At 40.4% G+C, this 17,747-nt stretch overlaps 1 protein-coding gene across 1 annotated transcript; it reads left to right on the forward strand.

Annotated features, from left to right (window-relative positions):
* Positions 1–30: 30 nt before the first annotated feature.
* LOC100563247 (DNA excision repair protein ERCC-6-like) lies at positions 31–6,416 on the forward strand. Its single transcript, XM_003227799.3, has 2 exons — positions 31–140; positions 2,105–6,416. The coding sequence occupies exons 1-2, from the start codon at positions 112–114 to the stop codon at positions 6,006–6,008; spliced, it is 3,933 nt and encodes a 1,310-aa protein (XP_003227847.1). The 5' UTR covers positions 31–111; the 3' UTR covers positions 6,009–6,416.
* The last annotated feature ends 11,331 nt before the right edge of the window (positions 6,417–17,747 follow it).

Below are 17,747 nucleotides of genomic sequence, written 5' to 3' on the forward strand. Positions count from 1 at the left end.
AAGAGCCGCTCGGTGATTGGCCGCAGGCGCGAGAGGGACGAGGCTGGCGCGGAAATTTGAACGTTTTACAACGAGTGGAGCGGGAGTTTCGTTTCTTCATTTTGGACTATCATGGAGGACCCAGTGGAGCAGTACCGGAGGTAAAGGCAATGCTGGGTTTTGGCTACATCCTAATAATAGTAATGACGACGGTAATAATAATAATAATAATAATAATAATGAGTTTCTGTGAGTTTTCCGGGCTGTCTGGACATGTTCCAGAAGCATTCTCTCCTGATGTTTCGCCCACATCTGTGGCAGGTATACTCAGTTCAATACGCAGTAATGCTATGTAGCAATTACTGTATTTACGAATTTAGCACCAAAATATCACAATATAGTTAAAACATTGACTACAAAAATGCATTGGATAATCCAGAACGTTGGATAAGTGAGACTCTGCTGTACATAAAATATATTATATTAGCATAGCACAATATTACATTATATATTACTATATTGTACTATACCACAATATTATTAGTAATATTACATGTAATATATCATATACAATTATAAGTGTATTATAATATTGTATTACATGATAGTAATAATACAGTACTCACTTATCCAACACTAGCTTATCCAACATTCTGGATTATCCAACGCATTTTTGTAGTCAATGTTTTCAAAACTACTTTTTCTGTCAAATTTGTTGTATAACATGATGTTTTGGTGCTTAATTTGTAAAATCATAACTTATTTTGATATTTAATAGGCTTTTTCTTAATCTCTCCTTATTATCCAACATATTCACTTATCCAACGTTCTGCCGGCCCATTTATGTTGGATAAGCTGTATTGTTGTAATAAGTGGATAATTGTCTTTGTAGTTCCAAGGAACCCATTTTCTTCTTTTTTCTTAATAAGATCCTAGAAATAATGAACATGGATAAATTGACGTACCTGCTTGCAAACAACCAAGGTCATCCAAGAAAACTGGGAAATGATTAAAAAATATATTTAGTTGCCCCACATTATTTTTGAAAGCTATGTAGATCATTATGTAAGTCTTTTTATATACAGTAGAGTTTCACTTATCCAACATTCGCTTATCAAACGTTCTGGATTATCCAACACATTCTGCCTCTTTGCCCAGATCCACAACTATTTCTCTAGGCAGCAAGGACTGAACCTTTTGTGGATTTAATTTTCAACAGTATTGGTATTGTAAGTTTATTTTATGCATTTCTATCTTTATTTGTAGTCAATTTGTTAGTAACCAATGTTTTTGGAGTCTATGTTTTCAATACATTGCGATGTTTTAGTGCTAAATTTGTGAATACAGTAATTACTACATACAGTAGAGTCTCACTTATCCAACATTCGCTTATCCAATGTTCTGGATTATCCAACGCATTTTTGTAGTCAGTTTTCAATACATGGTGATATTTTGGTGCTAAATTCGTAAATACAGTAATTACTACATAGCATTACTGTGTATTGAACTACTTTTTCTGTCAAATTTGTTGTATAGCATGATGTTTTGGTGCTTAATTTGTAAAATCATAACCTAATTTGATGTTTAATAGGCTTTTCCTTAATCTCTCCTTATTATCCAACATATTCGCTTATCCAACGTTCTGCTGGCCCATTTATGTTGGATAAGTAAGACTCTACTGTAACGTTACTGTGTATTGAATTGCTTTCTCTGTCAGTTTGATGTAAAATATGATGTTTTGGTGCTTAATTTGTAAAATCATAATGTAATTTGAGGTTTAATAGGCTTTTCCTTAATCCCTCTTTATTATCCAACATTTTCGCTTATGCAATGTCCTGCCGGCCCGTTTATGTTGGATAAGTGAGACTTTACTGTATTTAGAATCATAGAGTTGGAAGAGACCTCATGGGCTATCCAGTCTAACCCCCTGCTGAGAAGCAGGAAATCACATTCAAAGCACCCCTGACAGATGGCCATCCAGTTTCTGCTTAAAAGCCTCCAAAGAAGGAGCCCCCTGTGTTACCCATTTAAAAAACCAGTTAGCCTTTATCTCAAGACCTTGAATGCTTTCCTTATTCTTTGTTTGGGAGGTTTCTGACTTGGTGAACGGCATTATGTTTTACAGATATGTCTCCAAAGGAAAGCAAGAGGCCCGTGATGGGAACCTGGAGGAATCCATCCGACTGTTCAGACAAGCTTTAGCAATCCATCCCAGTGAAAAGCTGACGAAGAACATCAAAAAGATGGAGGAAGCCTTGGCTTCTTTGGCCCTGGACCAGGAGGAGGAGGATAGCTTTGTGGATGTGTGTCAGAGCGGCCTGATGATGTACGGGGAAATGTACGACAAGCTCTTTGAGCACCAGAGAGAAGGGGTGGCCTTCTTGTACGGCTTGTACAGAGATGGAAAGAAAGGGGGCATCTTGGCAGACGACATGGGCCTGGGCAAGACCATTCAGATCATTGCTTTCCTTTCAGGCATGTTTGATGAGGAACATATCAAATCTGTGCTGCTAATTGTGCCAACCACCCTCATCAGCAACTGGACGAAAGAGTTTGCCAGCTGGACTCCAGGGCTGCGGGTGAAAGTCTTTCACGGGACCTGTATAGCTGAACGCAACAGAAATCTTGAGTGGATCCAGAGGAGGCATGGTATCCTACTCACAACGTACCAGATGGTGCTCAACAATTGGCAGCAGCTCGCCAGCTTTGGCAATAAGGAGTTTGTTTGGGACTATGCCATTCTTGACGAAGCGCATAAAATTAAAACTCCATCGGCCAAAACGACTAAATCGGTGCACGCCATTCCTTCCAAAAACCGTATCCTCCTCACAGGGACCCCGGTCCAAAATAACCTGAAAGAACTCTGGGCCCTCTTTGACTTTGCTTGTCAAGGCTCACTCCTTGGGACCATGAAAACCTTTCGGATGGAATACGAGAACCCGATCACAAGAGCCAGAGCGAAGGATGCGACGCCAGGAGAGAAGGCGCTGGGCCTTAAGATCTCTGAAAACCTGATGTCCATCATCAAGCCCTATTTCCTGAGACGCAGCAAAGACGAGCTAAAGAAGACAGTTAATCTTGAACAGAAAAGCAATCTTCCTGCCCTTCAAAGTAAGGATGCGGCTCCTCCGATGCCATCTCTCCCCAGAAAAAATGACTTCATCGTATGGGTGTACTTGGCACCCATACAAGAAGAGATATACAGGAAATTCATTTCTTTGGATCATATCAAGGAGTTGCTGATGACAACAAGGTCTCCGTTGGCTGAACTGAATATCCTCAAGAAGCTCTGCGATCACCCCAGATTGTTATCTGCAAGAGCCTGCAGCCAACTTGGTCTGGAAACATCCAGTTGTTATGACCTGGATGGGGATGAAAACGAAGCCAATGACGTTCTGCACCAGAACATTGAACACCTTTCTGATCAGGTTCTGATTGAGGAGTCTGGAAAGTTGCTTTTCCTTGTGGCCCTGCTGGACCGACTGCAAGAAGAGGGCCATAGGACGCTTGTGTTCTCTCAGTCAAGGAAAATGCTAGACATTATTGAGCGCATTTTAACTCGCAGGCGCTTCAAGCTCATGCGCATCGACGGAACGGTGACTCATTTGACGGAGCGAGAAAAAAGAATTGGGATGTTTCAGAAGAACAGCGAATACTCCGTCTTTTTGCTCACGACCCAAGTCGGTGGAGTTGGCTTAACCTTAACGGCCGCAACCAGAGTGGTGATCTTTGATCCTAGCTGGAATCCAGCTACAGATGCTCAGGCTGTAGACAGAGCTTATAGAATTGGGCAAAAAGCCAACGTGGTGATCTACCGGCTCATTACCTGCGGGACGGTCGAAGAGAAAATCTATCGCAGGCAAGTCTTCAAGGACTCGCTAATCCGCCAAAGCACAGGCGAGAAGAAGAACCCATACAGATATTTCAGTAACCAAGAACTGAGAGAGCTCTTCACGCTGGAAGACCCCCGAAGCTCATCGACACAACTCCAATTGCAGTCCTTGCATTCCTCCCAAAGGAAGACGGACACTCAGCTGGACGAGCATATTGCGTACCTCCACTCGTTGGAAATATTTGGCATCTCAGACCATGATTTGATGTATACGCATGAAACGGTTAACGAAGATGAAGCAGAGAATGAAGAAGATCACCGATACATTGAACACAGAGTACAGAAAGCCCAGGAGTTGGTGCAGCTAGAGTCACAATTGAAAGACCAGTTGGTAGAAAGCATGGGAAACACAACCGAAGGAGCGTGGCTGAGAGAAACGGAATTATCTACCCAGCCAAAGAAGAAAACACCCAGACCTCCTCAGAATCATGTCTCACCTGCACCAGTTCAACCCACAAGTGATGGAGTGGTTGATCTTGTAACTGATAATGAAGATGACAACATGAGTGATGAGGGCAGTGATTGTCACATTATCAATGTAAGCTCTAAAATGGCAAGTCTAGTTATTGAGGATGTGGATGACGAACAAATACTTCAGGACATATCTAACATGGATGTATCCCTTTCCAAGAAGAAGGAAGACAAACCAGCCAGGCTACAAGCATATGAGCAAGAGCATGATCAGAGGACCATGTCCCCTTTGCCTCGATCCAACTCCTTCTCTAACAAGGAGAATTCCCACCCAGAACTCCAGATGATCTCCAGTGATCCGCTTGCCCAAGATGTTGACAATGAACAGCTTTGGAACAAATCTGACATGGATGTATCTGTTTTCAAGAGTGAAGATTGCAGATCACCCAGGCTACGAGAATGTAAACAAGAGCAAGATCAAAGCACCATGTCCCCTTTTCCTCAAGCCAAAAAGCAGAGTTACCATCCAGAATTCAGTCCAACCTCCCATGATCCGCTTGCCCTAGATGTGGACAACAAATCCGACATGGACATATCTCTTGCTAAGAATGAGGAATGCAATTCACCCCAATTACAGCAAAACAGTGATTCGAAAAGGATGCCATCTTTTCTTGCTGCTCTCTCATTATCTTATGAGGAAAATCGCAGTCCTGAATCCCAAACAATTCCCTGTGATCTATCTGCTGAAGCAAGCGTCAAGTTTGATGATGTCCAAGTGGAACCATTGCACCAGTTATCTGCCTCCAGTGATGATGAGAAACTAACTAAGACTGAACTAACATCTGATGTTAAAAAACTGCATGAAGAAGCTAGTGAAATTTATGAGTTAGATACTTCAGTGCCATTTCAGCCACATGCCAATAATACCTCAAAGTGCAGTGCAGTGCAGAAATCTGAAATTATGCTGGAAGAGGAATCCTTCACGACTCCTTCCCCATACCAAACTGATTTCAACCTTGTCTTAGATGATTCTGAAGATGGTCTGCAAGTTGCTTTAGGAGAAGAAATGTCACTGGAGGAAACAGAAAATGAAGGATTTCAGCTGCAGCTGGACAGTCACCATAGCTCTGCATCTCATTCTTGGGCTGGAGGAAACGAAGGCAATGGAAGCCTTCAGCCTAGGAAAGATATGATGGGGTCTCCACTTATGGAAGGCTTTAATAGACTTTCTGATGCTTCAATGGACAACAGTGAGATTTCTCTTAGATATAAGAAGAAGCCAATTAGAAGAATAGTTTCAGACGATGAAGAGGAGCAACATGATTCTGTTACAGAACTTGATGATAGTGAACATGAGAAAATATCAGCCTTGAACAACATAGGTAGGATCTGTATGTCAACCCCAAAGGCCAATGAGTCCATGGCCAGTCTCGGTTTCTCTCCAAGACTGAAGGTCAGTGGAAGACGGTCAACCGCCTCTCGAAGATCCCTGGCCAATTTAGTCATGGATCAGGTGGAGGACATGGCAGAGGTGGTGGAACCTGAGAGCGAAGGGCCTCCTCAAAGTTCTTTGCAGGAAAGCTTAGAAAGTGAAATGAGCAAGTCCTACAGTGACCAGGAGCCATCGGAGCTGGAAGAAGAGCCCTCAGGTGAGACAGTAGACTCGGAGGACACATCCAGCTATATGCCTGAGATAAGCTCTCTTGGGGACGAGTCTTCGTTTTGAAGCTCTTTGGAAGGACCAGCCCTGCTCTTCTTGAGCTCACTATCATTGACAGTCCCTAGGAGAAAATACGACATTATTCCTCTGTTGCCAGCACACGCTATCTTGAGTTTTTCTTCCATTTGCACACTTTTGCGATCCGGAAAGAACAGTTATGAGTTTGAGTTGCTCGCTGCACTTTGGCATAAGTTTTACAGACAACTCAACGCTATTTGTATTTGCATGCTTGACCTGTGTAGTTCTACTGAATTTAGCCTTGAATTTAGCATCATGTAGTAAAGGGGGGAAATTGTTCTTCTAATTGGATAAAATAGATTCGGACAGCCTTATCCTCCTGAACTTAATTTATCTTCGAAGTCTGCTTGTCGTGATTTCTCTTGGAGCCTGTTAGAAATATACTTGTTTACAAAATTTTTGTGTTCCTTGCTGTATTTTATCTCCTTCGAGTTACATTTGGGGTGGAAAGATTGTGGCCCATCAGGTGTTGCAATGGCAGCACAACAGTATCTCAGGACAATGGGTAACTTGCCAATATACTATGAGAATAATAATAATAATATTCTTGTACCCTGCCTCCATCTCCCTGAAGATGCCAACTGCAAAAGGCCACCCTACTGGGATCTGCACGCATCATCCGAAAATTCATCACAAAGTCCTAGACACTTGGGAAGTGTTCGTCTTGTGATTTTGTGATACGAAATCCAGCATATCTATCTTGTTTGCTGTGTCATAATAAAATAATAATATTCTTGAACCCCGCCTCCATCTCCCTGAAGGGACTTGGGGTGTCTTACATAAGAAAAACAGTCCATAAATTTAAAAAAACCCAATATAATAACATGTGTTGTTGAAGGCTTTCATGGCCGGGATCACAGGCTTGTTGTATGTCTTTCGGGTTGTGTGGCCATGTTCCAGAAGTATTCTCTCCTGACGTTTCTCCCACATCTATGGCAGGCATCCTCATTCCATACCTCACAACCTCTGTGGATGCCTGCCATAGATGTGGGCGAAACGTCAGGAGAGAATACTTCTGGAACATAGCCACACAACCCAAAAGACATACAACAACCCAATATAATAACAGTTATAAAACAACATAACTTGACAATTATTAAAACCAAGACATTAATTGCTATGTGCAGAGAGTGATTTGCAATTTCCAGGCATGTAATGTTCACCTGTTTGTGAAACAACCTATGGACATTTCTTGAAGACATGCTTCCTTCCAGAGGCCCTTATTCTCACTTGGGTTGTATCACTTCCAGTCATAGCTTGGAGCTCAGATGACTGAAGGTTACTCATTGGAGACATCCTTTGCAGACAGGAATCAGGAAATAGAATCAGGCTAAGCAGGCTTCTGGATTAGAAGGGCATGGCTTTGAAAAGAGGCCAGATGTTGATAAATCGCTACTTCTATCCTTCCTCTCCGATGGCTTAATGCCGGTGGAACTGAAGTTTGACAAAATCTAGAGAACCACATCTTCCCCAGGCTTTGGAAAACATTTGCCAGTAACTGCTCCAGAAAATCCAAAGGTTAACAATATCATTTTAAAATCAGTGTGATGACCTCTCTCACATTGTCATGCAAGAAAAATCCCAAGGATATAAGTAAGTTTGTGTACACTGAACCATCAGAAGGCAAAACCATCCTCCACCTGAGTGGACAGTTAAGGATTTTGGGATTCCTGTTTAGTTGCTAACATCAATACAACTGTACTAATACTGTATTGATGTTAGCAACTTAGGAGCCCTCAGTGGTGCAGTGGTTAAACTCTTGCCTGCTGACTGACAAATTGAATACACGGAGACCAGGGTGAGCTCCCTCTGTCAGCTCCAGCTCCCCATGCGGGGATATGAAAGAATCTTCCCACAAGGATGGTAAAATTCTGGAGCAGAATGAAGAAGACGGGTCCAGGAAGACACCTTTCCACCATGTCTCCTGTATCAATTTAATGATATAATAATATATAATAATATTATACTATACTAATATAATATTGTATATACATGTACTATTAATAATAATATTATGATGTAATACAATGTAATAATTATAATTCACTATTATAATTGTATATTTTTATTACATGCAATATTACTAATAATATTGCAATATTAAAGGCTTTTACCTATATAGAATCATAGAATAGTAGAGTTGGAAGAGACCTGATGGGCCATCCAGTCCAACCCCCTGCCAAGAAGCAGGAAATCGCATACTTTAAATCACCTTGAGTCTCCTTCGGGGTAAGAAGGGTGGGATATAAATGTTGCTAATAAATAATAATAAAACACCTAGGTGTCTCTTGGGAAACGTCCTTGCAGACAGCCAATTATCTCACACCAGAAGCAACTTGCGGTTTCTCAAGTTGCTCCTGACACGAGAAAAAAGTAACTTAGGTAATCTGTATAGTATAGTGATCCAAACTGTCCCAGTGCAGTACTACAGAATGCTGGGATTTGTAGCTTAGGGAGTTCTAGCACCTCTTCAAACTACAATCCCCCCAGACCCCATTCACTCTACAGAATGAGAGTGCTATTACTTACCTTTTAACTGCCATGTTTCTATTTTATAGTATCTAGGATTTGTAATTTAGGAAAGCATTGCAACTCTTTAAAGCAGGGGTCCCCAAACTAAGGCCCGGGGGCCGGATGCGGCCCATCGAAGCCATTTATCCGGCCCCCAAGGCACAAGGGCATAAGGGGATTGGGCTAAATGACCCAAGGGGTCTCTTCTCTTACAACCCTTATTATTATTATTGTTATTATTATTATTATTAAGGATGGGTGGCCATCTCTCAGGGGTGCTTTGCATCTGCTTTTGGTGCACAGAGGCAGAAGGGGGTTGGACTCAATGGCCCAAGGGGTCTCTTCCAACCCTCTTTATTATTATTATGATTATGATTATTATTATTAAGGATGGGTGGCCATCTGTCAGGGGTGCTTTGCATCTGCTTTTGGTGCCAGAGGCAGAAGGGGGTTGGACTCAATGGCCCAAGGGGTCTCTTCCAACCCTCTTTATTATTATTATTATTATTATTATTATTATTATTGCTGCTGCTGCTGCTGCTGCTGTTGTTGTTGTTGTTGTTGTTGTTGTTGCTGTTGTTGTTGTTGTTGTTGTTATTGCTCGGTGGCCAGCTATAGTATGGCCCTCCAACGGTCTGAAGGATTGTGAACTGGCCCCCTGTTTAAAAAGTTTGGGGACCCCTGCTTTAAAGAATAGTTTTCCATTGACTTGAGGAAAAGTTATTGAGAGCATTTGGGATACTCTTGGGAGTATTTGAGATGCTGTTATTTCCTTTTTAGTGGGAAACTTGTTGCAGAAAAACCATTCCTTTGCTCAAAAACCACCGAAATGTTGTATTTGTGCATTTCCCTGTGACCATGTCCTGTTATTCCCTTTTCCCCCCAATAAGCCTCAACATGCCTTTCTTGCTCGGAAATACCATCCAGCGCTGAGCAGAGAACATCTCTTTTGTCTGGATGTATAAATAGAGCACTGACTAAGGTTGCTGCTTTCCCTTTCTGGAGTGACTCATTCCTTGCTGACGTCACGCCCGAAAAGAGGCAGGATGCTTTGACGTCATTGGAGGCTGCACAGCTGTATCCCTGTCGGGTCCTATTAATCTTCCATCCTGACACAGATGGAGTTGACCAGACCTCCATTGCCCTTTGCCTCTTAAGATCACCAGATCGTGATCGATTCCATAAGGTTTATTTTTAAGCAGAAAGCGATACCAATGAGCTCCCGTGGATTAAGATGCAGAGTTTGCTACAACAGGCTGGGAAAACACATGGAGCTCCAGATGTGGCTGGACTACAAATCCCATCAGCCACATCTAGCAGAATGTAAGGTGGTTGCCCTGAAAGACAACGCTCTTGTGAAATGGTCATCCATGCATGTTTTGAACATATACAGTAGAGCAGCGGTCCTCAAACTTTTTCAGTGGAAGGCCGGTTCATGGTCCCTCAGACTGTTGGGGGGCCAGACTATGATGAAATAGTCCAAAATTAGGATTGTTGTTGTTGTGTGCCTTCAAGTCATGGCAGACTAAAGTCTAAAGTTTAGGACAGGGGCCAGGTCAAGGACCTTGGGGGGGCCGCATCCGGCCCATGGGCCTTAGTTTGGGGACCCCTGATCTAGACAATCTCATAAGACCATAGGTAAGCAAAGAGACCTCCAAGGACCATCTAGATGGACTCATAAGACCATAGGTAAGGAAAGGGACCCTCAAAGGCCATCCAGATGATCTCATAAAGCCATCAGAAGGCCATCAATAAGGAAAGGGACCCCAAAGACCATCTAGATGGTTTCATAAAACCATAGGTAAGGAAAGGGACCCTCAAAGGCCATCCAGATGATCTCATAAAGCCATCAGAAAACCATCAATAAGGAAAGGGACCCCAAAGACCATCTAGATGGTTTCATAAAACCATAGGTAAGGAAAGGGACCCTCAAAGGCCATCTAGATGATCTCAAAGCCATCAGAAGGCCATCAATAAGGAAAGGGACCCCAAAGACCATCTAGATGGTTTCATAAAACCATAGGTAAGGAAAGGGACCCTCAAAGGCCATCTAGACAGACTCATAGGACCATAGGTAAGGAAAGGGACCTCCAAAAGCCATCTAAATGGTCTCATAAGGCCATAGCTAAGCAAAGAGACCTCCAAAGACCATCTAGATGATCTCATAAGACCATAGGTAAGCAAAGAGACCTCCAAAGACCATCTAGATGGTCTCATAAGACCATAGGTAAGTAAAGGGACCCTCAAAGGCCATTTAGATGGTCTCATAGGACCATAGGTAAGGAAAGAGACCTCCAAAGACCAGGTAGACTTAGGTCAACCCTAAGTCTAAAGTTTAGGGCAGGGGCCAGGTCAGTGACCTTGGAGGGCCGCATCTGGCCCCCGGGCCTTAGTTTGGAGACCCCTGCAGTAGAGTCTCACTTATCCAACATAAACGGACCGGCAGAATGTTGGATAAGCGAAAATGTTGGATAATAAGGAGGGATTAAGGAAAAGCCTATTAAAGGTCAAATTACATCATGATTTTACAAATTACACATCAAAAACATGTTTACAACAAAACGACAGAGAAAGCAGTCCAAAAGACGGTAACGTTACTGTATTTATGAATTTGGCACCAAAACATCTCAATACAGTAGAGTCTCACTTATCCAACATAAACGAGCCGGCAAAACGTAGGATAAGCAAATATGTTGGATAATAAGGAGAGATTAAGGAAAAGCCTATTAAACATCAAATTAGGTTATGATTTTACAAATTAAGCACCAAAACATCATGTTAGACAACAAATTTGACAGAAAAAGTAGTTCAATATGCAGTAATGCTATGTAGTAATTACTGTATTTATGAATTTAGCACCAAAATATCACGATATATTGAAAACATTGACTACAAAAATGCATTGGATAATCCAGAACCTTGGATAAGTGAGTGTTGGATAAGTGAGACTCTACTGTATATTGAAAACATTGTCTAAAAAAATTGGCTACTAACAAATGGACTACAAATAAAGATAGAATGGCATAAAATGAACTTACAGTAAAAACGTTGTTGGAAATTAAATCCATAAAAAGTTCAATCCTTGCTGCCTAGATAAACAGCTGTGGATCGGGGCGGGAGGCAAACTGCGTTGGATAATCCAGAACGTTGGATAAGCAAATGTTGGATAAGTGAGAATCTACTGTACATTAAGATCATCTGTAAACACAAGCTTAATGAAATCTTGATCTTTAACCTGTTTATAGGATCGCATCCTATCACAGACTCCTATCCCTTCAACATGTGTTTGGTTGTATTTGCCAGAGAAAAGTTTGCTGCCAGATGTTGGACAAGTTAGCCATATAGCAAGGGAGAATGGCGCAGTGTGTTAAAGAACTAAGCTGCTGAACTTGCGGACCGAAAGGTTGCAGGTTCAAATCCGGGGAGCAGAGTGAGCTCCCGCTGTTAGCCCCAGCTCCTGCCAACCTAGCAGTTCGAAAACATGCAAATGTGAGTAGATCAATAGGTACCGCTCCAGCGGGAATGTAACAGTGCTCCATGCAGTCATGCCAGCCATATGACCTTGGAGGTGTCTATGGACAACACCGGCTCTTCAGCTTAATAATCATTTATATATATATATACACACACACTTTATTTTTCTATCCTGCCTCCATCTCCCCGAAGGAACTTGGGGCAGCTAACACGGGGCCAAGCCCAGAACAAAATCAAAATATAACAAGCTATAACATATATAAATAACTAAAGAACAGTATCAACACAACAAATAAAATAAAATAAAACGGATTAAAACACAGTGATACAATATAACACCATAATAACCAGAAAGAAGATAATACAGTAGAGTTTCACTTATCCAACATAAATGGGCCGGAAGAATGTTGGATAAGTGAAAATGTTGGATAATAAGGAGGGATTAAGGAAAAGCCTATTAAACATCAAATTAGGTTATGATTTTACAAATTAAGCACCAAAACATCATGTTTTACAACAAATTGACAAGAAAAGCGGCTCAATACACGGTAGTAATTACTGTATTTACGAATGTAGTAACAAAACATCACAATGTATTGAAAACATTGATTGCAAAAACATTGACTATTAAAAGGGAAACTGTGTTGGATAATACAGCACATTGGATAAGCGAAGGTTTGATAAGCGAGAGACTACTGTATGTCAAAAACTTTGAAATTGAGATGAGCACTAACCCCTAGAGTTGGACACGACTGTATTTAATATCAGGCGAAAATCTTTACTTTTACCTAAGGGAGGATGGGATCAATACAGTAGAGTCTCACTTATCCAACGTTCTGGATTATCTAACACATTTTTGTAGTCCATGTTTTCAATACATTGTGATAGTTTGGTCCTAAATTCGTAAATACAGTAATTACTACATGACATTACTGTGTATTGAACTAATTTTTCTGTCAAATTTGTTGTATAACATGATGTTTTGGTGCTTAATGTGTAAAATCATAACCTAATTTGATGTTTAATAGGCTTTTCTTTAATCTCTCCTTATTATCCAACATATTCGCTTATTCAACGTTCTGCCGGCCCGTTTATGTTGGATAAGTGAGACTCTACTGTAGTTCAATATCCAGAAGGAGATTGATTATTTCCCCTCTTCTGATGGAGAATGCTTTAAGGTCATCTTTACAAGTCATAAACATGAATTGCTAATCCGTTTTAATAATCACAGACCAAGGATAGACAGGTCCCTTGGTGTTTGGGGGGACAGACCTGTTTATCCTATGCAAATAGAAAGAATTAGAACATTATAATGACCGTAAACATCCTTAATATCAAATTAGAGCAGAAAGTTGAAATGATGAACGGCACAAGAAGCATTGGCAGAGTTTGAAATTAAAATCCGTCGCCAGAACATGCTTTGACCCGAATGGTCTTCATCAGCAGATACGTGCCAAGCGATATAGGCATGATTATATTGAACACCCTGAGGGCTCGCAGCACACAGCCGACGAGATGAAATAGAGGAAGTCCAAATATAATAGCTTTATCCAGCAAAAAAACAAGCCGGAGTAAATTAATGAATGCCCAAACAGGACAAAATACCATACCTCGGTGCAATCCTGCTAAGCCTTCAATTTTCTAATCCAACACTGAAGCCCGAATTTTAAAAGTCTGCTGTAGAGCTTGGACAAATAACAAGGAATATATGTAGCCTCAAGTGAATATAGGATGGATATGTGCATCATTGGAAGCCAAATAATTGGGTTGTTGTATGTCTTTCGGGCTGTGTGGCCATGTTCCAGAAGTATTCTCTCCTGACGTTTTGCCCACATCTATGGCAGGCATCCTCTGAGGATGCCTGCCATAGATGTGGGCGAAACGTCAGGAGAGAATACTTCTGGAACATGGCCACACAGCCCGAAAGACATACAACAACCCTGTGATCCCAGCCATGAAAGCCTTCGACAACACATTGAGCCAAATAATTATTTTGTTATACAGTAGAGTCTCACTTATCCAACATAAACGGGCCGGCAGAACGTTGGATAAGCGAATATGTTGGATAATAAGGAGAGATTAAGGAGAAGCCTATTAAACACCAAATTAGGTTATGATTTTACAAATTAAGCACCAAAACATCATGTTATACAACAAATTTGGCAGAAAAAGAAGTTCAATAAGCAGCATAGCTATGTAGTAATTGCTGTATTTATGAATTTAGCACCAAAATATCACTATGTATTGAAAACATTGATTACAAAAATGCGTTGGATAATCCAGAACGCTGGATAAGCGAATGTTGGATAAGTGAGACTCTACTGTATGTGCACCGCATCAGTGGATGAGAAAAGAACCACAGAGTTGGCAATGACCCTCAACAGTTCTGACAGGTTGCCTACAGCCATCTGTCTAATATCTTGCAATAAAAAGACTTTCTAAGATTAATGGAGTTTGCGACCATTTGCTACAGTTTAATGGCTGTGGTGCAATGCTATGGAATCCAGAGAATTCGTCATAATGGCTACTTGAAAACTCCTTTCTTGTCATTTGACATTCTTATCCTATCAAGTACAGTAGAGTCTCACTTATCCAATACTCGCTTATCCAACGTTTTGGATTATCCAACGCATTTTAGTAGTCAATGTTTTAATACATAGTGATATTTTGGTGCTAAATTCGTAAATACAGTAATTACCACATACCGTGTTTCCCCAAAAATAAGACAGTGTCTTATATTAATTTTTGCTCCCAAAGATGCTCTAGGTCTTATTTTTCCATCAAGAAGAATTCACATTTATTGTTGAACAAAAAAATGAACATTTATTATATACAGTACAGTAGTTGTCATAAACCAGCATAACCAGACAAACTGTGAATCCTATCAAGAATTTCTTATTACTACCAATATTTCCATGTACAACACTTTATGGCACGTACATTTACCAATCCTGCATGCTCTGGTGTTCTGTTTGGTGGGCATGCTTCCGAACAAAAACTTTGCTAGGTCTTACTTTTGGGGCAGGCCTTATATTTAGCAATTCAGCAAAACCTCTACTAGGTCTTATTTTATGGGGATGTCTTATTTTAGGGGAAACAGGGTAGCATTGCTGTGTATTGAACTACTTTTTCTGTCAACTTTGTTGTATAACATAATGTTTTGGTGCTTAATTTGTAAAAACATAACCTTATTTGACGTTTAATAGGCTTTTCCTTAATTTCTCCTTATTATCCAACATATTCGTTTATCCAATGTTCTGCCGGCCCGTTTACGTTGGATAAGCGAGACTCTACTGTAGTGGTAAATGAGTTGACTCTTCCATTGATAGACTTTCTTTCCCTTGAAAGAGACCATAGGATGAACAACCATCTTCCTCTCTACAGATGCATGGAACTTTTGGGGTTTTGTGTGTGTTTCTGGGTTAAGAATAAGTATACAGGTCAATTTGTTAGGCTTTCCAAACATGTTTTCGTTTACTGATCCTATTTCATGGTAGAGATGTTCACCAGCCTCTGGGGCCACCCGATCAATCCAGTTCTGATAAATGTTATGGATCGAAATGGGCAAGGGTTAAGCTTACAAGTGGTGGGAAAGAATGAGTAAAGTCTCTGGTCCACATTGTCGGGCAGCAATATTAAATTTGGTCCTAAGTAAATTGACATCTCCCTAGTCCAATGTTGGGCAACCTTTTGCACTTGGTGTGTCAAAATTCACCAAAAACCTAGCATGACTTGGGTGGTGTGTCACTTCAAGAAAAAAACCATAATTTCACAATATATATAACTGTATTTAATAAATCAAAAACTATTTACTACCAGTATTTCCATGTACAACAACCTATGGTACCTCTTGCAGTTTCCACGCTGATTTCTCTCTATTGTAGTTTCAATGTAGTCATGAATAATGAATAATATAATAATAATAATAATAATAATATAATATACTACAATAATAATAGAATAATAATAGAATGAATATATATATATATATATATATATATATATATATATATATATATGTGTGTGTGTGTGTGTGTGTGTGTGTGTGTGTGTGTGTATGTATGTAATGTGCATAATTCCCATGGAGTAAACAACAAAACCACTGGACCAAATCACACCAAATTTGGCCACAAAAGATATTAGTCATCCAATCAATTTGCATGCGGCAGCGTGTCAGCAACAATGGCTAGGCATGTCAGTGCTGACATGCGTGTTATAGGTTGGCCATCACTGCCCTAGACTCTGATAACTGTGGCATCAAGTTCTGATGAGCACCAAGTGGGAGTGTTGCAACTGGCCACCTTGATTAGCATTGAATGGCCTTGCAGCTTCAAAGCCTGGCTGCTTTCTGCCTGGAGGAATCCTTTGTTGGGAAGTGTTAGCTGGCCCTGACTGTTTCCTGTCTGGGATTCCCCTGTTTTCTGTGTGTTGTTCTTTATTTACTGTCCTGATTTTAGAGGGTTTTTTTAAAAAATAAATAAATACTGGTAGCCAGATTTTATTCATTTCCATGGTTTCCTCCTTTCTGTTGAAATTGTCCACATGTTTATCATGGATTTCGATGATTTCTCTGTGTAGTCTGACATGGTTAGAGTGGTCCAGCATTTCTGTGTTCTCATATAATATGCAGTGTCCAGGTTGGTTCATCAAGGTTGGACAAGTCTACATAAGGACAACCAAATGCATCAATGGCCAAACACAAATCAAGGAACACAAAAGGCACTGCAGGAAACAGACAGGAAACAATCAAGGTCAGCTAACACCTCCCAACAAAGGATTCCTCCAGGCAGGAAGCAGCCAGGATTTGAAGATGCAAGAGGCTGATCAAGGTGGCCAATTGCAACATTCACACTTGTCTCCAACAGAAAATATTTCTTTCTCTCACCCTCGACATTATTCCATAGATATATAAACCCCACTTGCCTAGTTTCCAACAGACCTCACAACCTCTGAGGATGCCTGCCATAGATGTGGGCGGAAAGTCAGGAGAGAATGCTTCTGGAACATGGCCCGAAAAACTCACAGCAACCCAATCTAATGTTTAGTTTTTAAAAAATATTAAAGCCAAACCAATGTTTACCCACAAAACCAAAGATATACAATGTCAGTGATAAATCAACTATTATATACAATGTAGATTAATATTAACTTAAATACAATTGGTACAGAAATTCTGTACCAACTTTATATCACTTAATACCAATCTACAATGTATATAACAGTTGATTTATCATTGACATTGTATATCTTTGGTTTTGTGGGCAAACATTGGTTTAGTATTTTAAAAAGCCAGTATATCACAATTATGAATTCAAATTGTGGCTATCAATGCTCAGATTTATCTACTAAATAAATCTATAAAGCTTACATTGTTTTGAGTAATAGATCCAAGCTTTCGAAGTTTGTGTCAATTTAACTGGAACAAACAAAAAAGAAAAATAGTTGAACAAACTGAAATGTAAACATTACAATTTAGCCACACAATAAATGTTAGAACTATTGTATCTTCTACATGTATATTCTTAGGCCTGACCCCCCTTTTACCCATAGTGGTTGATATCTATATTATTACTTCATTTGCTTGGTTATTTATGTCCTATTATATGCAATGTTTTTAATTGATCTTTTTATTTGACTGTTGTATCTTTGTTCTCAATTTTTGCCATGTGTTTTAAACTGTTTATACTTTGTCTCTGTTTTGGGCTGTGCCCCTATGTTAGCCGCCCCGAGTCCCTCCGGGGA

This window comes from Anolis carolinensis, unplaced genomic scaffold (assembly GCF_035594765.1).
Source record: "Anolis carolinensis isolate JA03-04 unplaced genomic scaffold, rAnoCar3.1.pri scaffold_12, whole genome shotgun sequence".
NCBI classification, from domain to species: Eukaryota; Metazoa; Chordata; class Lepidosauria; order Squamata; family Dactyloidae; genus Anolis; species Anolis carolinensis.